Source organism: Trachinotus anak, unplaced genomic scaffold (assembly GCF_046630095.1).
Source record: "Trachinotus anak isolate AG129_WGS33_773 ecotype Australia unplaced genomic scaffold, CSIRO_AGI_Tana_v1 ptg000039l, whole genome shotgun sequence".
NCBI lineage: Eukaryota > Metazoa > Chordata > Actinopteri > Carangiformes > Carangidae > Trachinotus > Trachinotus anak.
In genome coordinates, this window is record NW_027273890.1 from 3,170,971 (window position 1) to 3,186,033 (window position 15,063).

Consider the following 15,063-nt stretch of genomic DNA (forward strand, 5'->3'; position numbering starts at 1 on the left):
CTGACAACTTTAATTTTTAACAGTTTAATGGTCCACTCAGCACAAACTTGGCCTCCATTTTTCAAAAAACACATTTAAAGGATCCTTATCGTAGGATTTCTTTTTCAGCTTTCAGCTGTTACTGGCCTCCTGAGATTCATTTTGTTAATATGTCTTTTTATGCCTCAAGGATAATATATATACATATATATATTTATATAAATAAATATATATATATATATATATATATATATATATATATATATATATATATATATATATATATATATATATATATATATATATATATATTTGTGATGTTTTTTTGTGAGTAACGTTCCACTTTTTTTTTAAGGAACTTTATTTAAAAGTGAGTTCAAATCATTTCCGGTAAGGTTATGAATCCTGACACAGGTATGACATAGATATAGTATAATTACAGCATCCTCGGCAAAGTTCATGAGCACTGGAGGAGGATGTTCTGTAGAAACCTGATCAAGGCTACTCTGCCTTTTGAAACTAATTAGCAGGCAAACTACGCTTGATACTTCAGAAATTACTTATGAGGTCACTGGTGTAGGATGCAACTGCAGAGAAATGTAGACTGGTGTCTTCGTAAAGACATTTCTGTCTCTCTTAGATTCCACAGAACAGAGTAGGAACGTGTTCTTGGGTGTGATTTCTTTGCTGATACTTTTCTTACATCCCTGCACTGCTAAATCAGTGATGTGCTGCAGACTTGTGTTATCCACAAGAAAATGCCTTGTCTCCCTTGGGACAACATAATAATGGCATCGTCTTACTGTAGATGCCTAAATCAATATTCATAGAAATCTTTTCTGATCTGACAACTACGGATTCAAGCCGTTACACTCGTGTTCCCTGATGAACTGACAAGTCTCTGCATCCTGTTTGAGAGGAGAACGGTGAGAGGATATATTCGTAATGACTGTGGAATCTATTGAGTAAAACTTTCCAAATTTGAAACCAAACTTAAAACGATTGTGTACATCAGTGACTAAGGACGGATCACGTTGGCTCGCTATGATACACATGTAAAACAATGTTGCACTGAAGCTGATGTGGACTCTGACGCGAGTCCATCGCATGTGTTTGGATTAGCTTAAATTTCTCATCACAGCTGACAAGTGTTTTCAGCAAGAAGTCATGAGCCACATCATTGTATATAGTGCTGCTGGATGTGTGCAATGCTGTTTGGCATCCATAGGGCTCTTTGATGTGTGCATGACTGTGGGCGTGCATCATAGTATGTTACATGTGCATAATGTTCTCAGAAATATGTTTGAATGTTGGAAAAAGGATTCAGACCTGCAGCTTGAGGGCTGCTGTCCCTTTTCTCTGCTTGTGCATATGTTTTTACCTTTCTGATGTTTTAATCTTGTGTCACCTTATAAAGCAATTGAAATGTGCCACACAACTGAGCTCAGCTAGATTTGTGTTGTGAATCGTTGCGCGATGATCAGTGTTCTGACTGTAAAAAAGATCATTTCAAAAATGCATGTTGATGTGACATTAACGCTGCTCTGATTCAACAAAGCAATAACATTGGAGATGGAGCTTTATTTAATTACAGTGATGTGGTCATTGTTTCTGCTTCTGTTTAAGTTGGCATGACTAAACGTATTACTGTTTGCAGCCTGCCAAGCTCATCTCACAGCACAATGAAAAGCCTCCCACAGCTGTAACAAGTGTGTGGGCAGAACAAAGGAAAGAGAGAAGCACTTATACTCTTAAACACACACACACACACACTGTGAAGCATACATGGACACATGAAGGCCTATATACATAGGCTACATAGAATGAATGCTCATTCATTGCATTCACAAGGATACACCTGCACATGCTGCACAAACAAATACAGGGAACTCAACACACACATTGGTGCATAAGCACAAGTTTCCATCTCTATAGCCACAGTGTTTAATGCAAAAAAAACTGTTTTGTTGCTGCTTCTAATCTAATTCTCAGTGGACTGTGTATGTATTTAGTCCATAAATCAGTTTCTTCCAAGAAGTGTTAAGGTCAGATAACATTCCTGACGGAGACATAACTTTGCCAGATGTTTCAACAGGTCAAGCAGCTAAATCGTCCTCTGAGCAAAGAGACATTTTGGGCAGCAGAGGAAATAGTTTTGTTAACTATTCATCCAGAGATGCAGGTTGTTGAATTAGACTTTGCATTAAAGGAGCTATTTGTAAGTTTTGCTATTGCTACATAGCTAACATTAGCAGTAACAGCTGTTTACTTACCAGTCTAGAAGAAACGTTGCGAGTTCGGCATTAAACTTCATCGCATTTACTCACCAAGAAAAAGATACACTAATGCTTACTCTTGCTTCTATCACGTCTTTTCTTCTACTGAAGATAGCACGCTAACTCGTCTTGTTTTTATTCACTGACAAATTCATTTTGTCACACTTCTTGTTTTCAACGATTACGCTTCAATCAGTTTTAGTCTCATTTTTTGTGTATTCGTCTGTTTCTAGTCCTCGTTTTCACTGAGGAATTCAGCACTGGTTTAATGCAAAGACTGTGGGTCACAATGTGTTTTTAAAGAGGAAAAATATCCCAACCTCAAGACAGCAAAACAAAATCAAAAAATCACAGCAGTAAAAGAAATGCAGCAGCAAAAAGGGGGAAGTCTGTAAGTTTTCATTTTGCTTTGCCTTCACTGATCGTTAATAAAGCAACAATTAGCCCCTCTCTGCAACCATTCATTCGTCTTTGTCACTGAATCTATCGCCACACACCTTCAGTTGTTACCACACACTCACACCTTGTTGGATTCACACACAGGCTGAGAGGAAGATCAACAACCTCAACGCCAGGCAGGAAAAATGACTTCCACCTCATCTGTAATTCTTGGAGAGATGAATAGTAATAGAGTGAAAATAAGTGAATGCAAAATGAGTCATTTGCTAGATTGGTTTGTAATCATATATATATATATATATATATATATATATATATATATATATATATATATATATATATATATATATGTATAAACAACTTTAACAACCCAACCTATGCCCTTGATTGAATAAACACAGAAAGGGTAAATGCCTGGCTCTATAAAAAGTGGGCATGCTCCTTTATCTGACAAAGAAATAGTGAAGGAGAACAACTGAAAAAAAAGATGGCACTCTCAGTCCACATCGGTATCATTCGACCATATCACTGATATTTAAGCTGGTGTGTTTTCAAAGCGATATCCAGCCGGGTTCTCCCTGCAATTAACCCACAGGACCTCAATCCCAAACACATTCTGCACCTGCTTGTAGCTTGTAGCCACTTCAACACATCAACCCCATGATGGAGGCTGAGGCATAAGCTCTGCAATTTCTGACCTGCACCCCATTTTCTCCATAATATTTCCGCCTGGGTTGCAGCTCCACAGTGAAATTTTGGTCAGAACCAATAGGTGTGTAAAAAGCTGCAGAAATGAGGTGCAGGTTGGAAACAGCCGGACTCAGCCAGCGTGGCGGATGAGATGATGTGTACACAGCTGAGGGAAGGGAGAGGAGAGACAGAGAGGAGGAACAAGCAGCTGGCGCAGCACTGCCACCAGGTCATCACAGCAAACATGCAGACAGACGGATGAAGAAAAAACACACAGGTATACACACACACACACACACACACACACACACACACACATATATATATATATATATATATATATATATATATATATATATATATATATATATATATATATATATATATATTTTTTTTTCCCCCCGGTGAATTAAGGAATGAAGATGAACCTTTGACATCTGATCCATTTCTTACTGTGTGTATAGCCCTGTGGCTTGCCGTTAGCCATTACTAATAATCTCCGATTTCCTGTCCCCACTCAGCATCTTGCATCCTGAGCGCCTTCCTCTGCAGGTTTTCGGGGCACGTAAAACTGGGCAGAGACCAAACTCGCTGGAGGAATTCGCTATCACATCTGGCCCGGGAATGCCTCGGGATCCCCCAGGAGGAGCTGGAAAACGCTGCTGGGGAGAGACCCTGCTCAGCCTGCTGCCACCGCGACCCAGCTCTGGAGCAGCGGCAGAAAATGGATGGATGGATGGAAAATACCAGACCAAAAACTTACTCTATTAAGGATGCAATTTAATAAAGTGTGCTTTTTACTATAGCCAGGAAACGTAACTGTATGAGAGGATGATGAAAGGAAATAAGAATGAAAAGAACTCAGGGAAAATGTCACTATAAATATGGAAGGAAGGAAAGAAAGAGAAGGGAAAGGATAGAAAGAAAGGAAATGGAAAGTAGGCCTATGAAGCTTCCATAATAGTGAGATAATAACCTGATGAGCGTCAGGGTGAGTAGAAGTACCTGGTGATCCTTCTGAGACCCTTCAATTTGCAGTGTAAAGAAAACCCACATACAACCCCAGAGCTATCACTCAGAGGTAACCTTTCACCCTATCTCACACACACACACACACACTCAGTCTAATGAGACGTGCTGTCAGAACAGAGGATAAAGGGAGGAGGAAGGAAAGTAAACATTTGTGTCCCTGTTCTTCATACGTGGATAAATGAGTTGGCTCGACTTGATTATATGACAGAAGTCAGATTTTTTCACTTCTTCAAAGCCAGCTTAACCTTTATGGGAAGCCGTTGTCATAGCAACAAGTCATTAGAACCTGCAAGTGCAGATAATCCACAAGTAGCTCAGTCATACAAGATAACATTGACACTTCACCGAGGGACAAATTCAAATTTAGTTTCGGATGCATATAAGTCATCTAACTGTGCCACTTTCATGTAAAATGTTTACATTTGTATTTAAGAGCTGAAACATCAGATATGTAGCTACTTGCTTCATAGGTATAAACTGTGTGCACCAGGATTGAAACAATCTATTTTAGTCACATTCGAGTTAATGAAACACTTGAGAGAAATATATATATATAATCCTTTCAGTAGTTTCTATGGATATTCAAAATCTCACTTCCAGCCCTAATTAACCATAACAAAGATAATGTCAATGCAAATTGATTGCTCCTCTGCCATGAGATTATATGAGGAAGTGACTGGGTAGATGACTCATGAAGTTAAAAAAAGAGCAGGTTAGTCACCCAGACACACGAGTTTAAGGGCTGTCAATCACAGTGAGACTGCTGGAAATTACTCCAACTTTAGAAGGCTTCATTCTGTGGCTCCAGAAAATCCTTTTACAAACAGACATACTGTACCGTGCAGAAGATTCAGGCTGTTTCAGTGACTTCTGCCTCTTTACGTGGTGCTAAGATCAGGGCTCTGTGGAGGTCAGACCATCTGTTGCAGGACTCCCTGTTCTTCTTGTGCTTTGTGACTCTGGCTGTATGTTTGGGCTTGTTGTTCTGCAGCAGAATGAGTTTGGGACCTCCCTGATGGTTTGCATAATCGATAAGAATAGAAGTCTAAAGCACCTAAAACTTCATACGTGTAGTTCTGATTTTTACTAGTTAAATCAGCTCGTGTCTTGCCAATAGAATGTGGACATTTTTATTGATATTTTAAGTTTCTTCTTAATTTACATCCTTGTTTATTCTATTTAAAAATTGTGGGTGTCTATCTCCAACCTCTAGCCCCCAGGAAACATGTTAAATTAAACCTATATATTCAAATCTGCTGTAGGTGAAGTTAGATAGCTATAACATCATCAGAAAGTACAGATTCAGATTTATGCTTCAACATTCAGTCCTCTTTTAAAATTTCCAGTTTGTGTGACAGAACGACCCTTCATCAATGTGCACTTAAAGTTAACTGAGGCTGGTTAAAGAAGACTTGATTCAGATTGGATTCAGGCTCAGGTAGGTTTGGTAGGAGCAGAAAATCCAGAGAACTACAACATTCAACCATCTCATTACCTGCTGTGGCTGTCAGCACACACACACACACACACACACACAGGACATTCATAAGGCAGTATAGCCACTGGGCAAGTGTGCAGTATTATTCTATCTCCTCTAATGACAGGCTGTGTGGGTGAGTGACAGGTGACAGCATTATGTGTGTGTCTTCCTCTGCCAAGTAAAATGTGTGAATGTCTGACAGTTGTCAAAGTTAAACATTGTGTGCATGCAAGTGTGTGAGCGCGCACACATAGCCAGTGGCTAAATACACCTCACTACTAGGTGGGTGGAGAGCAGAGGAACACTGTTACTATATCCAGGAAGGAAATACAAGCACGTTTTAAATTTAAAAAAAAAAAAGTCTGAACTCAAGTTCCACTTACTAGATTTATTCTGAAGCACATGGCCCCCAGTAGCAGACGGAGTTTGCTCAGGTAGAGATGGTTAAGGTGTCATCAGGTATGGGACGTCGGTCATGTGATAACTGAGACACGCCATCAGATGATGAAGGTAACGAGATGTGGCGAAAAGCTCCTGAGGAAATCTTGGTAAAATGTTTTGTCAAACTGTTATTTCCTCATTTCAAATTAGAAAAAGCTTAGAAAAAAAAAAAAAAGAGTGTGAACTGACTATTCAAAATCTGTTGCATGTCAGTATTGAAAGCACTGACGTGATGCAAATAATAAAGTTAATATAATTTTTTTCTGAAATGATTCGCTGATTAATCCTTCAATTGACCTGCAGAAAACTTTAAAAATAAATTAATATATTAATTATTTAAATAATTCTTAGGCACTAATGAGGACATCGTCTCTCGTGCTTTCTCCAATGTGAAAATTTATATTTTATTTATTCTTTAATTTCTATAATTAGAAACTTCATATCTTTAGGGCTCAAGATTCGATTTACTCACCTATAAATTAATGAAAGTTCCAGTTCTCCTATCATAATGAACTAATACCTATAGCAGAGCATAATACATAATATAAATAATCATAAAATAATACAGTTGATGTCCCACATCCTCTGTAATCCTGCTGGACATCTTCGCGGTTCAATTTGAAGACATCACTTTGGGCTTTAGGAAACAATGGATATTTTAAAGCCATTTCCTGACATTTAATAGACCAAATAATTGCCAGAGAACAGATACATTAAATAGCAACAACAAAATAATCATACTCTACTGAAGCTTTTATTTTGCAAAGCTGCTTAGTAAATGAAGTTAGTGAAAGAAACACATGATAAAACAAGACACTGTTTTATTTATATTCTCTTTAATATATCTTAAAAAATGGATATACAATCTGAGAAAGAAACGGTTGAGGATTTGAAGAAGAACCGGTTGTTAATCTTCTCCCCTGGCCCAAAGATGGAGTTAGCCCAAGCAGAGACATTCCCCAGTAACATCCTGGGAAAATAAAAACACTGCTGACTGCCAAACTAAAGGACATACAACAAGGTGTCCAACGGAAAGCTAAAGTCAGAGTTTTAGTAAGGCTAAGATAAAGTACAGGGTGTTGGGCTACCATATTCTGGAGGCATTAACTGTCACTGAACTACACAGGATGGCTTCAAATTAGTAGGCAGTAGCGTTAGCCTTCACCATGCAGGAAAATGCTGTGGAATGCCCACAATTCCATCTGCTTTCAGCAGACCTTTATTTTGACAGTGTCTGTTATTTTGTTTAATAAAAAAAAAACAGGAGAGCTGTTGAACGCTGGGCCAGAAAAACAACAAGGAAAGAGGGGAAAGAGGAAACCAGAGCATGCTAACATCGTTTCAACACGTCATACTGATACATACACTCTCTGACACACACACACCTTCAACATGAAAGTTCAATTCTTCACAACCACATTTCTGACATCCTTAGTAAAACACACCCCTGGCAGGTTACACAAGACTTTTCCTCATGCAGACGTGTGACGACGAAGCTGAGTGGAGTGACAGTCGGTAAAATGAGATGCGACTCAAACTGGAGGCACAACGTTAGCCAGGGCCGAGCAGAACACACAACAAACACACAACAAACACACACACACACACACACACACCACACCCTCACTGGCTAACTGGGTGGCACAGTCTCTCTCCCTCTCTGACACACATACACACACAATGAACATGAACATGCACTGTATGGCCAAAATCCACAACAAGAGTTTTATAGGGACCGTCTGACATTATCTCGTTGGCTAAGAAGCCCTAGAGCCCCCCCCCCCATGGCTCAGCAGGCCTCATCGTACGCTCTGGTCGACGCAGCAGCGGAACAGCATCGCCTGTACAAGCTCACAAGCATTGTAGCAAACAAGCTAACCCACAGAATGCCATGAACCGTAGCTTTGTGACTGTAAACCCAGCTTAACCCACTGTAAACTAACCCGCTACATTGTGTGGATGACCTGGTGAAAAGGGGTTTAGCTGGTAAGACCACTTGCCAGCTTGTGAGGTAACTTGCTATCCTGGTTGGTGGTTAGCCAGTTGCTAGCTGTCTTTTTTTTTTTTTGCTGTTGACTTTTCGAACCACACAGTCTATACGCACACAAAGAGAGAGTCCAGGGGTTTCATCGTTCTAGAGAGACCTCTGATCTGTGAGAGGGTTTGTACGGTGCAGTCATTAAGTCTCAGGACGGTGAAATGGTTTTTTTATTATGTACAATGACACTGAAATGAAACAATGAGGTTAAAATACTGACTTTCAGTTATAAGAGTGTTTTAAGGTGTTCACGTCCATATTGACTGGACAGTGCAGGACTCATTGGTGTTTTTATAATTAATCCCCACATTTTAGGACAATGGGTTATGTCCCCTGGGTAAGGAAAAAAACAAACATCTGCCTGTTGTGGTGGAACAGGTCAGTCCCCTCAATGTCCCCTGGATGAGGAAAAATAAAACAAACATCTGCCTGTTGTGGTCGAACTCACACTATGAGAGCTGTGACAAAAATGACAAAAATGAAGATGTTTTCAAAAACAGCTAAACAATGGATTGATGTAAACATGAGCGAGCCGCAGAGTCTGCTGGTAATTCTTTGCAGGTTAATGACCACGTGTGACCCCTTTCACATTGTCACATTAGTTTCTCATTTCATCCATTATTATTATAAGAATAGTTGTCATGCCTGCTTTAAGTCCATATTACATTTTGCCCATGAAACCTGGGGGATTATGTATAAAAAGAGCTACAAGTCCCACACTGTTTGTTTGTTATAGATGTTAAATTAAATCTAAATCAGCACTTTAAACTCAGTCATTGTTTCATTTTAAACCCACTGTGATTAAGTACAGAACTATCATACCAACAATGTATCACTGCACGGTAAGGCTGAATAAACCTCTGTTTCCTCAATGGGGAAAAGGTACGTGTGTTTGTGTGTTGAGACAGATGGAGGACTGACAAAAACAGTCCATTGAGGAGAGTAGGGGTGCAGGGAGGATGTGCAGCTGAAAACAGTACAATATATTTGGCTGTGGTTTTAGTAGCCTAGTAGAATTTTATCCCACTAGGGTTGAAAACACACAAGGTCTGGATGTGCATGTGTGTGTATGTGTACACATGCAAGGAGGAAAACAAAGCGGGACAATGTAGTCATTCACATGCTGTCTAGTGGGCCTGGGGGCTGTAGGCTTTCCAATTTGAGTGTGTGTGTGTGTGTGTGTGTGTAACTGGCATGTGTACAAAAATGTGAGTACTTGTGTTCACCTTGTACCACAGGATGTAACAGTTTGTGTGTGTATGTGCGATCTCATGCATTTTCTCTTTAGCAACACAAACATGGCAGGCACTGGAACAGAGAACTGATAGTAACAGATATTCTTTCTCTCGATTCATCAAATTTTAAAACAGCTAAATGTGACTTTTTTTTTTTTTTTTTTTTGTGCCGATGAATCATCACCTCAAATCCCTTGCCATTCATTGCCACGGCTCGTTTCAGACCGGCTCAGGGAACACCTCAGCGAGGCGGCGGCATTCAGGGATCTCGCCACAATGAACAGACATTGTGGTCATTGTAACACTCAACTGTTTAGGATAATTAAAGCATATTTTTCTTTTGTATGCAAGTCCTTTCTTAAACATACAATAATTCTTTTTTAAATTCCGTTCCTGCAAATGGAGTTTATTGCAATTGGGTGAACAGAGAAGAGCATAGGCGGGGCTGTGGTGTCAAGAGAGGAGTGGTAAGAGTCAAAGAGTCAGCTGTTGAGTCACACACATCGGGGGAGTCAGCCATGATAAGCAGAGGCAAGGTAGAGCAGTTTGGTTGATTGGTGCAGGCTGATGTAAGTGCTTCTATCATCTGGCGTAGTGCTTGATGTAATCTTGAACCTTATTCCGGAAATCCTCCTGGATGGAAGAGAGGGAAACATAACGAGAGTATAAGAGATGAAAAAGACAGAAATTCTATTTGTATGTACAACATTTGGAGAAGGTGAGCAGTAATGTTTTACTGTGTGTCAGGAGAAATTTAAAGTACATCAACATATAACCAAAAGTATATATTAACGCAGACACATGTCACTATTTGGAAGCTAAAAATCCAAAGTACAACCCAGATGCACTGGAGCTGAGCTTTTCTGAGATGATGTGACACACAAACAGTTTCTTTTCCATCCACCTGTTTTTATGCACATTTCCAATTTACACATTTAAAAAAACCTGAGTCCCGATATTCTATTGTTCAAAATGTTGTTTTAATTTATGCTACACATGGAGGGTCAAGAATAAATAGATTTGATCACCACCACATACACAATAAAAAAAAATAAAAAATTGTTTAGTAGAACCAATTTGTTTCCTGGCTGGCAATACAGGGTTTACTGATATATTTTAATTGTATCTAGAGATACACTTTTTTATCCTACTTCTGATTTCCAATTGAAATCAGGCATCTGCCAACACTGACAGCCAATCATCTTCACTGGCTCAGTATTAGGACCGATACTGATCTGATGGATCAGATCAGTGCATCTCCACTGAACCTGGTTATTATCTACAACATTTTAGTGTTGAGTTTATGGATTAATTTTCATTAATTAATTATCTACTTGATGGTTTCACAATTTCATGAAAACTACCACTACCCATCCGTCCTGTAACCTCCCCTCTGCAGCTTCCTTGACCTCATTGTGTTGTTTCCATCATTTCAGCTTTCTTTACCTTGAACCACTGTTTGTGGTTCAAGGAAGCACTGTTTTGGAAGCACTGTGTCGATTTATTTTGGTTTGCTTGTGTCTACATCCTCTTCATATTTCAAACAATTTGCTGGTAAATCAGAGAGATCAGATAAACACTACAGTACAAACACTTTATCATTGATTTTGACCAAAGGTTGTAGACCAGGCTGCTATTAATGTGAGCTGCAGCAGCTTTTTGTGCAAAGATTTTCTTTATTCAGTCTGTACAAGAAAGTGCACTGCTTAGCAAAACTACTGTAGCCAGACACATTGTCAAGCATAATTGGGGGGCACTGATTGCACACCATTATAGTTAAGAGGACATTCTTTGCTGGAGTTAATGATGACACAGTCCATACTGAGGTCGGAAAACTGCTTGGGCAGCACCAAAGTATCCATGGGCTACGTCCCCACCACTACTCTGCTGGCCCATTTTTCTTACTTGTTACCCCCGTCACTGATCCATCACCACACGGACTCGGCCATTAAATACCAACATGTCAGCAGGTCCTGCTCTCCAACATGTAAATTTAACATACAAGTGTCCCACACTGACATCAACGCACAGCTCCAGTGGTCAGTTAGTCACGCTGGGGCTTCTGTGCAGCCACTGGGGTACGAGCAAGAAATGGAGAACGTGAGAAAACACACGAGTCAGGGGGGAGGAGAAAGACAAGGAGAGACAGGAAAAAGACATGGTGTGTGTGTGTGTGTGTGTGTGTGTGTGTGTGTGTGTGTGAAGACGAGGATGACAGACTGGAATGCTGTGAACCTGCCAGGGCCACAACTTCAGCAACGATGACAGCAGTGTGAGTATCTGTCCTCAGAGGGATGATGGATCAGCCCCAATGCTGCTGAGAGATCTCTCTCTCTCTCTCTCTCTCTCTCTAGGCTTTATTCTAATAGTGCACGAGCCCACAACAAATGCTAAGAGAGCACAGACTGTATCTGCAAGTGAACCTGCTATTTTCTTTTTTCTTTAGGTGCAGTGGCACTATGAGAAAAAAAAGATGAAGGAGGATTATAGATCGGAGAGTGTGGTGATTAATCATCATTTACTCAGCCCGGCGGCGCTCGTCTCATAGCTCTGATACAGCTGAGCCAAGCACAGCCTGGGCAAAATGACACTGGCCTTATAAATGAAGAGACACCTTCTTCAGGAAATGGCCAAGTGCTGCCTCTTCAAATGAGACTAAAATTCTACCTGTGGGAGCTGAGAGATCCTCTCCTCCTGTTTCAGCTTCTAATTAGCTGATTTAATGAGGTTTGAAAAGTGGTTCAATAAATAAAATAATGTGTTTAAACTCTGAGCTCAGAGGCGAAGGTGTATAACTAGTCTCTGCTTCCGCTGAACTGGTTGAATTAGAAAGAAAGGACCCGTGCTAACGTAAACTCAGCTGGTGAGCTCAAAGTAAGTATCATACACAAAAACCATGAGTCTGTCGCAGTGGCCACACACACACACACAAACACACACACACAGGTTGGGTTGCCATCTTTTATGTGAAGAAATAGGGGACGACGTCCCCCTATGATGCAAAGCTTTTTTTAAGAATTCAAAATCCCAATACACACTCCATCATGTGTTTGTAACCCAAAAAGTTTATAAATGAAATGACGTGTATAGTAATAAAGGACGCAGCACTTTATTTTGAAATATGGGACGATCCTGTATTATACAGGACGGGTGACCCCACACGCAGGAGCCTACAACCATGGGAACAGCTGTGCTTTGAGCTAAATGCTAACGTCAGCATGCTAACATTCCCACTACGGCAATGCTAACATGCTGATGCTAAGCAGGTACAATGTTTGCTAAGTTCAAGTGTAGTGTGTTAGAATGCTAACACTTGTTAATACTGCACTAAATGTAAAGTGCAGATGCGTTTGGAGGGAATTTCATCAGTTTTGCAGATGTTATGATGGAAAAGATCAACACAGTTATTAGGATCCGTCCTCTGGAGACTGTAAATGTCTTTGTAAAATTGAATGACAATCCACCTAATAGCTGTTGAGAGATTTTAGTCTGGATCAAAGCGGTGGATTCAGCAGAAGGTCATTCTGCTAGCATGGCTAAAGAAGCACACACAGCACAAAAGCTAATTAAACAGTTTCCACCAGAGAATGTTCACAATAGAGACCATCAACCCGAGCTGAGCAGCTCTCAGCCACATAATCAGTATATAAGAAAAACTCCTTCCAGTCTATTGGTGGCAATCACATTTTTCTAACTTCCCATTTGAAAGAAAGGGTGACACAATTATGCAGAAACTGGTTTTTGCAAGCCTCTGGAAGATTTTGTGGGGAAAAAGCCACCACAAAGAAAAACTTAAACACATAACCTAAACAGGCAGACTCACATACTGGCCACTTAGTGGAGAAAATAAGGGAGAAGGAGGTTTGCAGGGAGCAGAGAGACCACAGAGGAAGTGAAGATAAACAAAACGTGTGAAGCCCTGGCGTTCCTCAGGTAAACTACCTCACATAAACATGTAGGACAGAGCAAACACACTGACAGAGAACACTCAGAAGTCGGTTTAAAAACTGTTTAAAGAAGCCACAAGTAAGATGTCCAACACAAATGTTAATTGTAAAACAATAACACTTTGACGAGGGGGGAAAGAAAACAAAACGTCTTTAAAAAAAAAAGGTGTCTCACATAAATCTGAACCATCTCATCTCCTCTCCAAAATTAAAGGACAAATTTACACTAATTTACCATTTTCTGACTTAGCTTCTCCTTTCATCCCTTACAGAAGAAAACTGGCTGACACTGCAAATTACTTTGGGCTGCACCAGTTTGAACAATCCGAGTAAACTCTGCAGTCCATTACAAACTTTGTTAGGCTGCAGCATACTTGTTTTTGGCTCAGTTTCACCTGCGGAAAGCAATTAACTCTCCTCTCCTCCAGCAATCTGGACAGGTACTCAGAACATGTACCACCATCAGAGGGAAGGGATGCAAATTAAACCCTGTGGGTACCAACAGTTTCTTTTTAAAATCTGCTAAAAGCTGAAAACTAAGCAAAGGAAAGTCCCAGGATGTATGAGGTAAACAGACTGCAAAGGAGGAGAAAATGAAGGGGAGAGGAGAGGTGTGAACAATGAACAGAGGGAAAGGAGCAGAGCAGGGAGACAACAGGCAATGCAGAGATGTGGAGGCACCTCGGGCTGACTGAAGAATCTTTGCAGAGTTGTGTAGATTCAGATACGTTCGGGACATCAATCCATGCTGACACTTGAATAATGTGATTGGCTGAGCATGTCAGAGTATGACCTTCTTTTACTTACATCCAGCACTACTCATAAAGAAACTGAAGACACTGAACTGTTGAGATCATCCAAACCAAATACTGAGGAACTATGTTTGACTGACTGAGATTTAATACGGATACATATGTCATATTTAGTTTTTTTTTTATTGTTTTGTGTGTGAATAAAGTTACTTTTTATTGGCCTTTATTATTTGACAAGTGCAGAGAGACAGGAAATGGGACAGAGAAGGGGAATGAGTGTGAACATGCGTCCGACGCACAACACCACTGCTAGTGAATAAAACCCCAGGGGAAGCACTGCCCACAGTCCAAAGAACGAAGAACAAAGAAACACAACTTCATAATAAGAGGAGCTCATCAGTAAACTACAATAAGTAAGTACAATAACTCAGACTGTAACGTCCTGTTTTACTCTGAACTTGATCTGTCGGACCAGAGACGTCTTCATCAGGCTCCAGACAGGCGTCAAACTGTGATTATGAAATATTAAAATAGTCTGGAAACAGTTCACAGAATGACCCACAATAAATAATGAGGATATAATATGAGACAGTGCTAAAGGAAACAGTGAGCACACAAACACAATTATTTCAGTTTATGAATTGTCAAATTATTTTTGCTGTGTAAACAGAAAAACTTAAAATGATAATAATGAATGAAGCTCTGTGAAGTTGTCTGTTTAATGTTAAATTCAGTGTCTCCTCTTTCTTTTACATTTTCACTTCACTGTATCTGATGTGGCTCACTCCTAAAAA

At 40.0% G+C, this 15,063-nt stretch overlaps 1 protein-coding gene across 3 annotated transcripts in view; it reads right to left on the reverse strand.

Moving 5' to 3' along the window:
- Window positions 1-9,955: 9,955 nt before the first annotated feature.
- ube2f (ubiquitin-conjugating enzyme E2F (putative)) overlaps window positions 9,956-15,063 on the reverse strand; it is a 35,747-nt gene continuing 30,639 nt past the window's right edge. For all 3 annotated transcript variants that reach the window (XM_071472552.1, XM_071472554.1, XM_071472553.1), the window contains one exon: window positions 9,956-10,203. In XM_071472552.1, coding sequence (XP_071328653.1) covers window positions 10,153-10,203 — 51 coding nt within the window. In that variant the 3' untranslated portion in view covers window positions 9,956-10,152. The remainder of the gene's footprint in view (window positions 10,204-15,063) is intronic.